Source organism: Oncorhynchus clarkii, chromosome 6 (assembly GCF_045791955.1).
Source record: "Oncorhynchus clarkii lewisi isolate Uvic-CL-2024 chromosome 6, UVic_Ocla_1.0, whole genome shotgun sequence".
NCBI lineage: Eukaryota > Metazoa > Chordata > Actinopteri > Salmoniformes > Salmonidae > Oncorhynchus > Oncorhynchus clarkii.
The window spans coordinates 33,422,771-33,439,082 of NC_092152.1; the positions used below are offsets into that span (position 1 = coordinate 33,422,771).

Genomic DNA, 16,312 nt, shown 5'->3' on the forward strand with positions numbered 1-16,312 from the left:
AGAGAGAGGTGGCTGTTCATTGGCTCTGTGTGCAGTAATTTAAGTGATGCTGTGTGTACTGTACTGTACACGCAAATGTTATGTTTTAAATTGTTCTGCTAAACCTTTTTAAAGCACTTTCACAGTTTATTGCTACATACTTTTGGTAGGTCATAACATACCATGTAATACATGACATTGTACATGCTTGAAATGGATACCTCTTTTCTGTAGTAATGTAGGAATTTTCAACTGTTTTGTAACTTCTGGTATAGGTCCAACGACATGATCCAAATATCTTTGGGTCTGAAAACGTTCTCTCACACAAGTTACTGCCGATCACATTTTCTGTTTTTTTTTATCATAGTAGAACGACTAACGCCCTCATCTTAATTCAAGGTATTTAGTACGTTCTGTATTTTGACCTGGTGGGTATTTATTTTCACCTTTTTGTATGACTGTGTACATCTCCACAAATTGGTTTTGTATCAACATTAGGTTGTAGAGTACTTCGGTATCAGATAAGTAAAGAAAATGTACAGTGTTTTTAATCTCGTCCTCCTATGACAGATTTTTGAAATTATATCATACCCTTTATACTAGTTGATTGATGTATCAAAAACACCTATTGGAAAACCGCACCCACCCAAAGTATTAAGTAACAAGACTAAAAATCAATAGGGAGCTTTAAAATGGATGATTCTGTATGTAGTTGTCGTTTCCGTTTCATATATTTTCTATTAGTGTAATGGTACCGCTGTTTGATAACAGCTGCTCCTCATAGGCCAAGCTCTCTGTATTGTGACTCACTGTACTCCTGTTAACGCAGTTGAAAGCAATTGAACATTGTGATGTGAAGTAAACGAGCACTTAATTCAGCCTAAACTCACATGATCATGTTGAACCTAGAACAGTAGTCTGCTACTCTTGTCTGAGCCCGTGCTTTCTCTTCTCTGGAACATTACTGGTTTATGTATCCATGCCTTTTAAAAACCATAGCTCACAGAAAAATACACGTTTGTCAAATGTTTCCATAGCTCTTGTCGTCTTGTGTCAAACTGTGTCCACGTTCATGTCTCAACTAAATATAATTAGATTGTGCCAATGATTTTACATTAATTGGGGATTGAAGCCTGTTGATTTCTCCTAATGCATATAGCAGGGTAAACACAATTGAATGGAATATGGACTCGGTTGCGCTCAAACCTGTCAAATGATAGTATTTTCTTTCGATAGGTGTTAGATTTAGATCATTTCAGTACTAGGCTGTGGTCCACGCAGCACACGATCATATAGGTGCATCAAGGCACTGTCATATTTTTAACAACCTTTTAAAACTTGAATTACATTTTGTTCTTTAATTTCATTATTTTTTGTACTGTTTGGTACTACAGATCAATATGTTCACAAACATGAGTATTGTATTGATAACTGATTTGACATGGTAGATATCTATGATGGATATTAGGCCTATTCATTCTGAGCCACATCTCAGGTCCTCTGGCTGTCTTGTCATGGTTTGTAAGGAGTACCTAGTCTTTAAACCTTCTCTAACCTTCAATTAGTGACCATTGTAAACTGGACCATTGTATGCTTACCCCAACACAAAAGCAATTTGTGCAGAACTATATCATTTCCACCCAAGACTGAATGCACCCCTTCCATTCTGAAAGGAAGGCAAATCTGAATCTGTTTTACCAGTTGGGGACATATTTTGTATCCGTTTGTAATGCTCATTTGTTGTTATGTTAAAAAAAAACACACGTGGATTCTCTTTTAGGTCATTGTATTCTGATTTGATCCTCGATTGGTATTGCACAAAGATTATCCAGGCCAACCCAATAGCCTTCTTTTTTTTTGCACCTGTTTTGAAACTTACTCACTTTATGCTAGTTGGACTTGAACACAACATTCAGCCTGTACAATGACCATATAGTTGTCATTCTGTTTGCCACAGACAGTATAGATTTGAACCATGTTTTTACATGATCCTCGCTGAAGAGGATGTCAAACAGTAGGGTTACGAAGACTGAGTTATCAAAGTATTATCTTCCAACACAGACTTTGGAAGGGGCCCTTTCTGAATCATATGTTTCTGTTCCACACCTTCCAGTTATTTTTTATTTTGTGCAATACTATTTGTTAATTCTGTCATTACAGGTGATTGACATGCTCTCCCAGACATTAGGAAAAAGTGTTTTCAGAGGAACTAATTTCTCCAGTCATATAGTGAAACTGCTTTGGGGATTACGCCGGGGTCGTATCTATCAATGTTGCTTCAATTAAAAAGTGGATGAACACAGAGTTACCATATTGTTTTACTGTTCAGCAGTCATTATTGCATAATGTTAAGACTTGTACATAAATTGCATTGAACTTGCATAGGATAATGTTACTGTGGCGTGCTATTGCCTGTAAAATTCTGCTTCTAAATGTGTGTGTGACTGTGAGGATGCCGCTCTTTTGTACATGACTGTCTTTTTATTTTTTTCATTCTAAAGGAGGTTGAGTTGGAGCTGAGGAGTTCAGACATGCCTGAAGTTTGACTTAAATAAAGCTGTACTGTGTCTCAGTGGAAGTAATTTGTCAATCTCTTCATGGAAAATAGAATAGCACTTTAAATTGCCAGATTAAAATAATCGATAGTAATTGCATTTTTATTTATTTTTTTGTCAATGAGCCCAAAGACACTCTTGGGTCATAATAATCACATTTGTTATTTTACCATTTGCCCACTAGAGGTCGTCCCGTTATGTGACGTGGCATCGCACTTTATGCTGCGTTAAAGACAACTGGAAACTCGTGAAAAACGGGCTCCGACTGGAAAAAATCGTTTTGAATGGTCACCCAACTCGGAATTCCAAGTTGAAAACTCGGGCATCTTTGTAGATCTCCAACTTTCCGTTCTGAACATCATTAAAGTCATGATTTGACCTCGTTTTTTCCCGAGTTCCCAGTTGTCTTGAAAGCGCCATTATACTTCGACACGACCGACAAAGCTTTCTCCTCTGGGCATCTCTCTCGCTATACCGGTTTAGCGGATGGGTGAAGGATGATGATGGAGAGGCCCAGGTCACGGTAGCTAGCAGTGCGAGTATGCGGAGAAAGATTTAGTTAAACACCGAGTTTCAGGTTGGTCCTCCTGGTTTAGACCGCTGGAAATGCGGAAATGCCCCCAAATGTTATTCACAGATGTGTGGCAAGAGACAGATGATGTAGCTAGGCTAACGTTACTAGCAATAATATAAGATGTATCCAGCTATCTATACAAGAGCAGGGCACTGTTTAAAATGAATAAATTATGAATAATTTGTTTAGGATATGTATTATACGATTTAGTTGGTCATTTTAAAGAGCACCACGAGGAAAGTGTATCCTATCAATTTATCTTGACGCTTGGTTCGATATGGAACAAGAAAGACTAGCATGCCTTCTCTCCTGTACCTGTTCTTGAACCAATCGATTTATTTGATTTGGTTCACACTGCCATATGTCAACAAAGTCAGACTTAAATATGTGTTATTCATTGTGTTTATACGTGTGTTAAATGTATAATTTTGAACACGTTCTTTCTTCCCCCCTTCCTCCCAGTTTTGGAGAGGATTCTAGTGGATTTGCCAAGTGATCTGTCTGGAAATTAACCTGATAAACAAGATGAGGGGTTTGCTGCGTGGCTTACTGCCAGAGGTGTCTATCCGACTGCTGCTTCTGGTTGTCTTCCTGTGAGTAATTCAAGTTGAAACATCGCAATAGCATTGACAAATGTGTTCCTTATGGACTTGTCTGGTGCAACACAAATGAACTAAACTGTGTGTGTGTTATCTCCCTCAGTGTGACAGAGCAGCTTCCACCCTTTATTCGTGAGATCCAGGCAGAGGAGATGTGGCTGTATAGATTTCACAGAGTGGAGAATGACCATGTCCCCACCTCGCTCATGTTTGTGAGTACTGGTGTGTGTCGGGGGAAGCACTGACTGAATTCACTGGAATCATGGAACATTGAATGTGAATATTTGTTCTGCTGGTAGTACTTTAGATTACAGCACAGGATAAACTGGAGAGCAACAATAACTTGTTTCCATGTTATTACCAGGTACTCTTGTGCTTAAATGTAAAGTGCTACCATTCTGTCTTACTAATTCTATTGCTATGCTACTGACCATGTCCCTCGTATCAGAGCGTGGCGTGTTTCACTCCATTCCTGGTGATCCTGCTTTTCACCTTTCTGAAGAGAGTTGAGAGAGGAGACGTGAGAGAGGCCTCGCTAGGTAAGGACTGACTGTAGAACTACACATGGTGTTTGGCCTCAGAGCAGCTGCACTGAGATGTGTGTGAGAGAAATACTGACCCAGTTGTTTGCCTCTGTACCTCAGCGGTGACTCTGGCTCTGGTACTGAACGGAGTTTTCACCAACGCCATCAAGCTGGTCGTGGGCCGGTGAGTACTAGTCTGGAGTACTAGTCTTGAGTACTAGTTTGGAATACTAGTCTGGAGATGTACAGTTACGGTTACATTGCTACAAGCTCAGTATTATGCTGGCTGAATGTGATGTAGTGTATGTTCTGTGTGTGCTTCAGGGCAGCTCAGTATTATGCTGACTGGATGTGATGTAGTGTGTGTGCTTCAGGCCAGCTCAGTATTATGCTGACTGAATGTGATTAGTATTATGGTAGCCTAGTGGTTAGAGCGTTGGACTAGTAACCGGAAGGTTGCAAGTTCAAATCCCCGAGCTGACAAGGTACAAATCTGTTGTTCTGCCCCTGAACAGGCAGTTAACCCACTGTTCCTAGGCCGTCATTGAAAATAAGAATTTGTTCTTAACTGACTTGCCTAGTTAAATATAGGTAAAATAAAATATGCTGACTGGATGTGATGTCGTGTGTGTTCTGTGTGTGCTTCAGGCCACGGCCAGACTTCTTCTACCGCTGTTTCCCAGACGGACAGATGAACCTGGAGATGCACTGCAGCGGCGACCCAGAAATGGTCATGGAGGGCAGGAAGAGCTTTCCCAGTGGACACTCCTCCTGTAAGGCCCAATCTGATTGGCTAGTCCTCTTTCGAGAGCAGATCTGATTGGCTGTGAGACTACAGTGGGCTCGTTCAGATTAAAAGCTAGTTAGACTGGACCTGTGTGTGTGTGCAGTATATGTGTGTGGTAACTTTGATAAACAATGTTGTGTTTATTCAGGCACTGGCCTAAGCATTCTCATGTCAAGCCTTCTCATATCATTATGAATACAACTGTTGATCCTACTTTGATACATGTGCCTGCCCCATCTCTGATCCCCTCTCTCCTCTCGTCTTGTCCAAGTTGCATTCACTGGACTGGGCTTCACAGCGCTGTATGTTGGGGGTAAGCTGCGGTGCTTTAATCTGGGGGGTCGGGGCAGGGCCTGGAGACTGTGTCTCTTCCTCGCTCCCCTCCTCCTAGCCTTCATGATCGCTCTCTCCAGGACCTGCGACTACAAACACCACTGGCAAGGTGAGAGGGCTAACCATTAACCATGTTCACTTTGAAAAGCGCTATAAACATATAAGAAAATATGATTCTAATCCACTATTGAGAGACGTGCTAAGATCTTTGTGTCACTTCTGTATATTTGTGCGTTGTCCCCTCTGTGTTTAGATGTGTTGGTGGGTTCTGGTCTGGGTCTGGTGTTCTCTTGGCTCTGCTACAGACAGCACTACCCCTCCCTCCAGGACCCTGACTGTCACCGGCCACTACGCCACAGAGAGACTGTTCCTGCTGTGCAGGAACGCAAGCTGGCCAACTCCAACTACATATTACCTCTATAGCTGGCCAACTACACATTACCCCTATAGCGCTACTCCAACTATACATTGGAATCAAATCAAATTGTATTTGACACACGCGCCGAATAAAACAGGTGTAGACCATACAGTAAAATGCTTACTTACAAGCCCTTAACCAACAATGCAGTTTTAAGAAAAAATGTGTTTAATAAGTATTTACTAAATAAACTGAAGTAAACAATACATAAATAAAAATGGAAAAAAATAAAATAGAAAAAAAACAAATAATTAAAGAGCAACAATAAAATAACAGTTACGAGGCTATATACAGGAGTAACCGGTACAGAGTCAATGTGCTGGGGCACAGGTTAGTCGAGTTAATTGAGGTAATATGTACATGTAGGTAGAGGGGGGGGGGCAGCGCACAATTGGCCCACTATTGGCCGGTGTAGGCCGTCGTTGTAAATAAGAATCTGTTCTTAACTTACTTGCCTAGTTAAATAAAGGTTAAATACATGTCGTTTTTTATTCAGGAATCTTATGGTTTGTCTGTAAAAGCTGTTAAGAACCCTTTTTTTTTACCTAGACTTGGTGCTCCTGTACTGCTTGCTGTAAGGTAGCAGAGAGAACAGTCTATGCCTATGGTGGCTGGAGACTTTGGCAATTTGTAGGGCCTTCCTCTGACACCGCCTGGTATAGAGGTCCTCGATGACAGGCAGCTTAGCCCCAGTGATGTACTGGGCGTACACACTACCCTCTGTAGTAACTTGCGGTCGGAGGCCGAGCAGTTGCCATACCAGGTGGTGATGCAACCATACTCTCGATGGTGCAGCTGTATAACTTTTTGAGGATCTGAGGACCCATGCCAAATCTTGTCAGTCTCCTGAGGGGGAATAGGCTTTGTTGTGCCCTCTTCACGACTGTCTTGGTGTGTTTGGACCATGACAGTTCGTTGGTGATGTAGCCACCAAGGAACTTGAAGCTCTCAACCTGCTCCACTACAGCCCAGTCGATGAGAATGGGGGCGTGCTTGGCCCTCTTTCTCCTGTGGTCCACAATCATCTCCTTTGTCTTGATCACGTTGAGGGAGAGGTTGTTATCCTGGCACCATCGTTGTCAGTGATCAGGCCTACCGCTGTTGTGTCGTCGGCAAACTTAATGATGGTGTAGGAGTCATGCTTGGCCATGCAGTCATGGGTGAACAGGGAGTACAGGAGGGGACTGAGAACACACCCCTGAGGGCCCCCTTGTTGAGGATCAGCATGAGAGATGTATTGTTACCTACCCTTACTACCTGGGTCGGCCTGTCAGGAAGTCCAGGATCCAGTTACAGAGGGAGGTGTTTAGTCCCAGGGTCCTTCAGTTGGACAACTGAATAGGTATCCCCCTTTCCTCTTAGCTTAGTGATGAGCTTTGAGGGCACTGTGGTGATGAACGCTGAGCCGTTGTCAACGAATAGCATTCTCACGTAGGTGTTCCTTTTATCTTGGTGGGAAAGGGCTCCCGGGCTCCTGAGTAGCGCAGCGGTCTATGGCCATGCCGGGGCGGCAGGGTAGCCTAGTGGTTTGAGCGTTGGACTAGTAACCGGAAGTTTGCAAGTTCAAACCCCCGAGCTGACAAGGTACAAATCTGTCGTTCTGCCCCTGAACAGGCAGTTAACCCACTGTTCCTAGGCCGTCATTGAAAATAAGAATTTGTTCTTAACTGACTTGCCTAGTTAAATAAAGGTTAACATTTTTTTTTTAAATCTCAGTGCTAGAGGCGTCAATACAGACCCTGGTTCGATTCCAGGCTGTATCACAACCGGCCGTGATTGGAATCCCATAGGGTGCACAATTGGCCAGCGTCGTTAGGGTTTATCCAGGGTAGGCCGTCAATGTAAATAAGAATTTGTTTGTAACTGACTTGCCTAGTTAAATAAAGGTTCAATAAAAAAAGGACAATGTGAAGTGCAATAGAGATTGCGTCGTCTGTGGATCTGTTGGGGCGGTATGCAAATTGGAGTGGGTCTAGGGTTTCTTGGATAATGGTGTTGATGTGAGCCGTGACCAGCCTTTCAAAGCACTTTATGACTACAGATGTGAATGCTACGGGCCGGTAGTCATTTAGGCAGGTTACCTTTGTGTTCTTTGGCACAGGGACTATGGTGGTCTGCTTGAAACATGTTGGTGTTAAAGCTCAAATCGTACTACATACTAGCCCTATAGTGCAAATCCAACTACATAATACCCCTCTGGTGAAATACCATTTACATACTACCCCTGGAGTCTTTAACCTCAACTACATACTACCCCTTCATCCCGGGTTCTTTATATCAGGCCAAAATTTTAACCCTGAGTGGGGAGGAGAGGGACTGTAATTTTTGAGCCCACCCGATACCAGGTGCTAAGCTGTCAGTGCTACTGAAATAATTTGTATTCCCTGGAAGTAGAAAGTCTTCTCAACGCACACACTGGATTAACCACAGCAGTTAATTATTTTTTCCTCATATTATGATATCCTATTTGTTTTGTCTGATTTATAGTGCACTACTTTTGACCATAGCCCTATAGGCCCTGATCAAAAGTAGTGCACTGTATATGGAATAGGGTGCCATTTGGGAGGCAGACCCGTCTGTGGAGGTGAAGGTGCACTTTTCTGTAGAGTTCAGTGTCAACACTAGGATTACAGTGGCCTAGAATTACATTACAGTTTGTACATTTAGAGTTCATCCTTTACATCAGTGGTCACCATCTAGTCGATCGTGATCAGATTTCCAAGCCGTTCCTAATCGATCACCAAACATTTCTGTAAAAAAAAGCAACAATAAAGCCTTGCAATCCTAGTTTTTAAATTGGTTTCATGATTTTCGCGGTAGGTGCACTTGGTTCAGCAGACCATGCACCGGGAAGTGTTCCCATTTTGAACCATTTCATGTGTCTGAATGTAGAACACCGCCTACCCGGCAGGCCCAGAGAGGAAAATAAGTGCACCTATAGGTCTACCGCTGGCCAATCAGATAGCTCAGATTATCGTGTCTGCACAGTTTCTTTGCGCCATAGACTGTAAAAACAAGCCTCGAACGCACAGCAAAGTTGATGTGAGATTTCAAAACTTTTAAAACCATAACTATAGAGACTCAACGAATACAGCAAAGAGCTGCTGTTTTTATAAGTAAGTTCATGATTAAATTGTTATTCAGCACTGTCAACACTTTGTTCAGCAGTTTTATAATTCATAAAATGTGTGTTCTCGCTATTTCCACTCGCGCTACAACCAGCACTGCAGCTGTATAGCCAAGCATGCATTGTTATTATTTGCGGCTTGTTTTTTTTTATATATCAAGGAATATTTCACTTTCTCAAAGGAGTAACAACATGAATTGGTGCATGAGGCAGAAATAATGCAGTGTGACTTATGTTTCGCAATTAGTTGGAAGACTGTGTCCCCTTTTCTTAGTGGATGGAGGGAGAGAGGAGGGATGGTGAGTCGGGTGAGAGGAGAGAGGAGGGATGGTGAGTCGGGAGGGAGGGAGGAGGGAGGGTGGGAGGAGGGAGGGTGAGAGGAGGGAGGGAGAGTCGGGTGAGAGGAGGGATGGTGAGTCGGGTGAGAGGAGGGATGGTGAGTCGGGTGAGAGGAGGGATGGTGAGTCGGGTGAGAGGCAGCCTCACCGCTGCTCCCTGCCTCCCCTCAGACTGAACATCAGATGCTGGCCATTGGTCCAGTTTAAAACATTTAAAAATGTTGCATAGGCTTACGTTTTTTAAGTCATGTTTTTAAAAAAATCTGAGTGGTTGATCTCAGCTTGCATTTTGTCTCGGAAAGTGATCTTGACTCAGAAAAGGTTGGTGACCACTGCTTTACATGGTTTGTATTCCTGTGTATTTATTCCCGTTCAGGACAGTTGTTTCTGCAGATAAGTTACTTAGTTGTACTGTGATGCTGGTAAAACTGATACCAGTATGCAAACTGCTGTATGGCTGACACCATTGAAATTGTTGGACTTTAAACCTAGTAAAAATTCCCTGTCTTAGGTCAATTGGACCATTCCTCCTGACAGAGCTGGTGTAACAGTCAGGTTTGTAGGCCTCCTTGCTCGCACACGCATTTTCAGTTCTGCCCACAAATTTTCTATAGGATTGAGGTCAGGGCTTTTTCATACCTTGACTTTGTTGTCCGTAAGCCAATTTGCCACAACTTTGGAAGTATGCTAGGGGTCATTGTCCATTTGGAAGACCCATTTGCGACCAAGCTTTAACTTCCTGACTGATGATGCTTCAATTTATCCACATCATTTTCTTCACTCATGATGCCATCTATTTTGTGAAGTGCACCAGTCCCTCCTGCAACAAAGCACCCTCACAACATGACGCTGCCACCCCCGTGCTTCATGGTTGGGATAGTGTTCTTTGGCTTGCAAGTCTCCCCCTTTTTCCTCCAAACATAACGGTCATTATGGCCAAACAGTTCTATTTTTGTTTCATCAGACCAGAGGACATTTCTCCAAAAAGTATGATCTTTGTCCCCATGTGCAGTTGCAAACCGTAGTCTGGCTTTTTTAATGGCGGTTTTGGAGCAGTGGCTTCTTCCTTGCTGAGTGGCCTTTCAGGTTTTGTCGATATAGGACTCGTTTTACTGTGGATATAGATACTTTTTTACCCGTTTCCTCCAGCATCTTCACAAGGGCCTTTGCTGTTGTTCTGGGATTGATTTGCACTTTTCACACCAAAGTACGTTCATCTCTAGGAGACAGAATGCGTCTCCTTCCTGAGAGGTATGATGGCTGCGTGGTCCCATGGTGTTTATACTTGCGTACTATTGTTTGTACAGATGAACGTGGTACCTTCAGGTGTTTGGAAATTGCTCCCAAGGATGAACCAGACTTGTGGAGGTCTACATTTTGGCTGATTTATTTTGATTTTCCCATGATGTCAAGCAAAGAGGCACTGAGTTTGAAGGTAGGCCTTGAAATATATCCACAGGTACACCTCCAATTGACTCAAATGATGTGAATTAGCATATCAGAAGCTTCTAAAGCCATGACATAATTTTCTGGAATTTTCCAAACTGATTCAAGGCAGTTAACTTAGTGTATGTAAACTTCTGACCCACTGGAAATGTGATACAGTGAAATAATCTGTCTGGAAACAATTGTTGAAAAAATGACTTGTCATGCACAGAGTAGATGTCCTAACCGACTTGCCAAAACTATAGTTTGTTAACAAGAAATGTGTGGAGTGGTTAAAACATGAGTTTTAATGACTCCAACCTAAGTGTATGTAAACTTCCAACTTCAACTGTATATACTTTAGTGTATGCTTCCTTTTTTTTGCTTAAGTATTGTCTGTAGAAAACAACTTGGTCAAAGCGCATCTTGAACCTTCACCCGACTCTCATTGACATCAAAGAATGGTTTTCAGGAAACTTCGACTCGCATGCATTTTTCAAGTTTTGCCATTACTGTGTACGCTTACATTGATTGATTGTTTAACATCAATATGATCAGATAGAATTTAACATTACAATGTGTATAGGTTTGATTCCAACTTGTTGTATTGACTTTTTACTTCATCCAACGTTAAACGTCTGTAGACATGGTGGCGTTTTGTAGATTGTGTAAGGATACACAGGGTGTGTTTAGAATGGAATCCGGCCAACATACTGCTTCTAGAATGAAGTGGCAGAGTGAGTCAGTATAAATGAATCTGAATTTAATTTTGAATCAGAATCTGAAGTTATAGAAACTGGCAAGGGGTGTTAATTTTATTGAAATTATAACGGGTCCTTTTACTGATAACTACATGTTTTTTCTCTGTAGCTCATATTTATGTGGTAATGTCAGTTGGCAATGAAGATAATTCATTTTAGGGCTGAATTAAAATGTTATTTAGTTGCTAGGTTCATGCTCCATAGACTACTGATTATGCCCAATTGTTTTAATTTACACGCAACACACTATCTATTTTGGTGAAGATAATTTAGGCACACTAATGAATGTGGTGCCAACTTGCATGTTCCGCTGCTCAAGAGTCTCTAATTTATCAGGGTATAGGGGTCGTTTTAATATTAGGCTAATGCTTGTGTCCTTCCAGCTTCCACTTATCTGCCTTTGCGTGTAGAGGAGACAACTACAAGCTGCTCCTGTTAACACTGTAGGCGGATTGTATTTGTTGTGATGAACTTATTGGTGACACACTTTTACTATTATCTTTCTTAATAAACCACTCAAATCTACACATCGTCTGCTGCCTATTCTTCAACTGAACCATCAATAATGGAATATTTGTCGCAGTAGAACAAATGAATGGCCACATCATCAAAGATCAACAGATTCAATCTGCTAAAACAGATTGGAAAGCGCCCTTACAAGGCGGGATAATTATTTAAATGGTTTCACTGTCCAGACCCATCTACACTTGTGAGATATCCAGACACAATGCGTGCCTGACTACCTCCGGAGGAAGGAAGGGAGAAGGAAGATCACTACCAGATCGCGTCTTTTGATCGTCTACAAATGTGGACACAATCAGGACAAAGGGTGCATGTCAGTAGGTAGCCTAGTGATTAAGCACGTTGGGCCAGAAACTGAAAGGTCACTGGTTTGAAACGCTGAGCCGGCAGGGTTGGAAAATCTGCCGTTCTTCCCTTGAGCAAAGCAGTTAACCCCCAACAACTGGACGTCGATTAAAAAACTCTTAAGGATCCGCCCCCTTTTTACATTTTCACCTAAAATGACATACCCAAATCTAACTGCCTGTATGTAGCTCAGGACCTGAAGCAAGGATATGCTTCATATATTTGGAAGGAAACACTTTGAAGCTTGTGGAAATGTGAAATGAATGTAGGAGAATAGAACACATTAGATCTGGTAAAAGATAAGACAAAGGAAAAGCCAACTGTTTTGTTTAATTTTTTTGTACCATCTTTGAAATGCGTGAGAAAGGCCATAATGCATTGTTCTAGCCCAGTTGCAATTTAGAGTTTGGCTACTAGATGGCAGCAGTGTATGTGCACAGTTTTAGACTGAACTAATGAACCATTGTATTTCTGTTGAAAATCTTGAGTCAAGACTGCCCAAATGAGCCTAATTGGTTTATTAAAAACTTTTCAAGTTCATTACTGTGCACTCTCCTCAAACAATAGCATGATATCATTGTAATAGCTACTGTAAATTGGACAGTACTGTTAGATTAACAAGATTTTAAGCTTTCTGCAAATATCAGATATGTCTATGTCCTGGGAAATGTTCTTGTTACTACCAACCTCATGCTAATCGCATTACCCTATGTTAACGCAACCGTCCCGCATGGGACCCACCGATCCTGTAGAGGTTTTAAGGCAGCCCCTCGCACCTCTCTGATTCAGAGGGGTTGGGTTAAATGCGGAAGACACATTTCAGTTGAATCCATTCAGTTGTACAATTGACTAGATACCCCCCTTTCCCTTTCAATAGGAAATTACCTTAACATTTCTAGCACGATATCACGATATGATCCATTATATTGGATAATCGAGTGGTCGCTCTAACAATGAAGAGAAACGTCTTCAAAAATGAAATGCAGTCGGGACTACTCTAGCCAATGAGAGTGCAGATACACGTGTGAACAACAGGCACAACTCCTAATTATATCAGTACAATGCATTATAAAACATTTTCTTCAACAAATAAGCCACACATAGCAAAAAAGCCATTACATTTTTTGTAACTCATTGACCTCCATATAAAAACAAATGGCTTGGTGAGAGGGGCTGCCTAAATCGGCCTCGTCGGTGCCCAGTTGTTGGGCAGTTAACTACCTTGCTCAAGGGAAGAACTGCAGATTTTTCAACCTTGCAAGCTCGGGGATTCAAACCAGGGACCTTTCAGTTAGTGGCCCAATGCGATTTGGTGACCTCTTGACCTTTCCTCTAGCGACACCATCAGGCCTTTCCATTTCCATTTTGTTTTCCATTTTTAATTTCCACTTTTACAGCTGCTTATTTTCTAGTTGATACTTAGTTCAAAAAATCTGCTGCTGATTTTATTATTTTGTTTGTTATATCATTCTATAGATGATAATGTTCATTTATTTTAATTGAAGAGATGTATGTTTAAGTTATATTTATTTTAAGTTATTCATCAATGTTATGAGAACTTTCCATTCAAGAATTGTACCATTAAAATGACATTTAGACTGTAAAAGATGGCCTTTAGTACTTTTCTTATAGAGGGTATTTGTCTTGCATCAAATAGGGAATTCCACTGTATGCAGAATGTTGCATGCATGTCTGCACAGTGTTATATTTTCACAGCCAACTGTCAGTAAATATCGCACAGTAAATATTGGACTATTTAGGTAAAGTTATTTAAAGCTTTGAATGGGTTGATTGGGTTCTGGAGGTGTGTGGTTAGAGCAATTGTGAAGGGTTGGTGTGGCCTGTGGAGGTGGGGCCCAATGTGATATCATTTCATGGGGGCCAAAATCCCTAGCGGAGCCCATTCCTGTTGTTCACACGTGTATCTGCCCTCTCATTGGCTAGAGTCTTCCCAACAGCATTCTATTTTTGAATACATTTCTCTTCATTGTTAGAGCAGCCGCTTGAGTATCTGGTCGATATAATGGATAATCTGTGATATCGTTCTAGACTTTTTAGGTAATTTCTTATTGAAAGGAAAGGAAAGGGGGATACCTAGTCAGTTGTACAACGAATGGATTCAACTGAAATGTGTCTTTCTGTATTTAACTCAACCCCTCTGAATCAGAGATGTGCGGGGGGCTGCCATAATCGGCACCCACGTCATCGGCACCCAGGGAACAGTGGGTTAACTGCCTTGCCCAGGGACAGAGCCGACATTGCAGTGTATACCGTGAATGAAGTCTCCACTATAACATGGGAACAATACCTTTATATTTCAATAATGCCGTAACTCTGAATTTCCAGGAAATCTGGTCACAATGTGGACGAATAAGGATGCTTCTACACAGGCACCCCAATTTTGATCTTTTTTTCACTAGGCAAGTCAGTTAAGAACAAATTTTTATTTACAATGACGGCCTACCCCGGCCAAACCCTCCCCTAACCCGGACGACGCTGGGCCAACTATGTGCCGCCCTATGGGACTCCCAATCACGGCCGGTTGTGATACAGCCTGGGATCAAACCAGGGTCTGTAGTGACACCTCTAGCACTGAGATGCAGTGCCTTAGACTGCTGCGTCACTCGGGAGTGTAGGCATTTGTAGAGGCATATCTGAAAATGTGGGCACAATCAGAATGTGGACAAGATTAGGACACAGGACCAATGTTAGCACCAGGTATAAACGAGGCCAGAGATGCCTTTCTCTTTCACTGTCTCATACCATTTGAATGAAGGAATCCACTGCTAATTGTAGATGTAGCAGTTGTGGTTTCCTTAATTCAAACGGTTTTCTGACAGACTGTTCTCACAGTATCAGTAAGGCAGAGAGTAACAGCTTCTACACCTGCATTGCTGTTTGGAGATTTAGTCTGGGTTTCTGTACAGTGCTTTGTGACATCAGCTGATGTAAGAAGGGCTTTATAAATACATTTGATTGATTGATTGACCATAAAACTAATTCCACGACACTGAGAACATAATTTCTGCTACAAGGTAAGTATCTATTTATTTAGGAAACACCATGACATAGGAGGGTGGGGGGGTTAGAATAATTGTTATGTTTGAACAAACTTCCAGGCTACTTTTGAACTTTTTCAGTTGAAAAAGGATATTCCGAGTATTACTAATAGTAATATAAAGACATTGAGCCAAAAGGCGATATTTAGATAAACATTTTTTTTCCCAAAACTTCAGAAATGACCACAATCATGTCCATGAGGTAATTTATCATTTCCTGTTGTACACTTGTTCTGAGTTTACTGGATGGGCAAATTTCCATAATATTTTTTTTTTTTTTTACAGTTTAGTATTTCATCTCAAAATAACCCCAGTTGGTAGGCTGTGAAATATGTGGTAGTTTGAAGGTACATTTTTCAACCTGTAACTCCACCAACTTGGTGAAAGTTTCAGGCCATTTACAAAAACCTGTTAAAGGGAAATTTCACCACTTTTAAACATATTCATCATCTCCAGTGGAAACACCTCATCTGTTTATGGGCCCTATTCAGGCTTGAGATAAAATGTATATTTAACTCCATGTTTTATTTATTTAAATCTGTTTTAAAGATGCAATATGCAGAAATCACTTCACCATTTCCTGGTTGCTAAAATTCTAATAGTTCACCTAATGTGTCATAGTAAGTATAGTGTAGTGAATCATTGTACCATCTAAACCGCTGAGAAATATATTTTCCATAACCAAAACTATTGTATTTTTAGCTGTTTGAAGCTGGTGTACAAAACCAAAAGTAAAAGAGTCAAAAATGAAACTTAAGAACAGGAAGCACTGAAATAGCGCACATAGAACAAATCTACCTATAACGACACAGGACAAGACCCAAATGCAGACACAGGAGGCAGATGGTTAGAGTCTCTGATATTTATTAATAGACAAGGGGCAGGCAAGAGGCAGGTCGAGGACAGGCAGAAGTTCGTAAATCAAATCAAATCAAATCAAATTTTATTTGTCACATACACATGGTT

The 16,312-nt window shown here is 41.4% G+C and overlaps 1 protein-coding gene across 2 annotated transcripts; it reads left to right on the forward strand.

The window, feature by feature from the left end:
- Positions 1 to 2,938: 2,938 nt before the first annotated feature.
- On the forward strand, positions 2,939 to 7,681 carry LOC139411022 (phospholipid phosphatase 5-like). 2 transcript variants are annotated; one of them, XM_071156804.1, is made up of 8 exons: positions 2,939 to 3,111; positions 3,571 to 3,701; positions 3,811 to 3,919; positions 4,156 to 4,246; positions 4,352 to 4,415; positions 4,880 to 5,004; positions 5,290 to 5,460; positions 5,605 to 7,681. In XM_071156804.1, the coding sequence occupies exons 2-8, from the start codon at positions 3,634 to 3,636 to the stop codon at positions 5,772 to 5,774; spliced, it is 798 nt and encodes a 265-aa protein (XP_071012905.1). In that variant the 5' UTR covers positions 2,939 to 3,111; positions 3,571 to 3,633; the 3' UTR covers positions 5,775 to 7,681. The 2 variants fall into 2 exon arrangements, with proteins under 2 accessions (XP_071012905.1, XP_071012906.1); XM_071156805.1 differs by having other exon boundaries at positions 2,940 to 3,057.
- Positions 7,682 to 16,312: the final 8,631 nt, after the last annotated feature.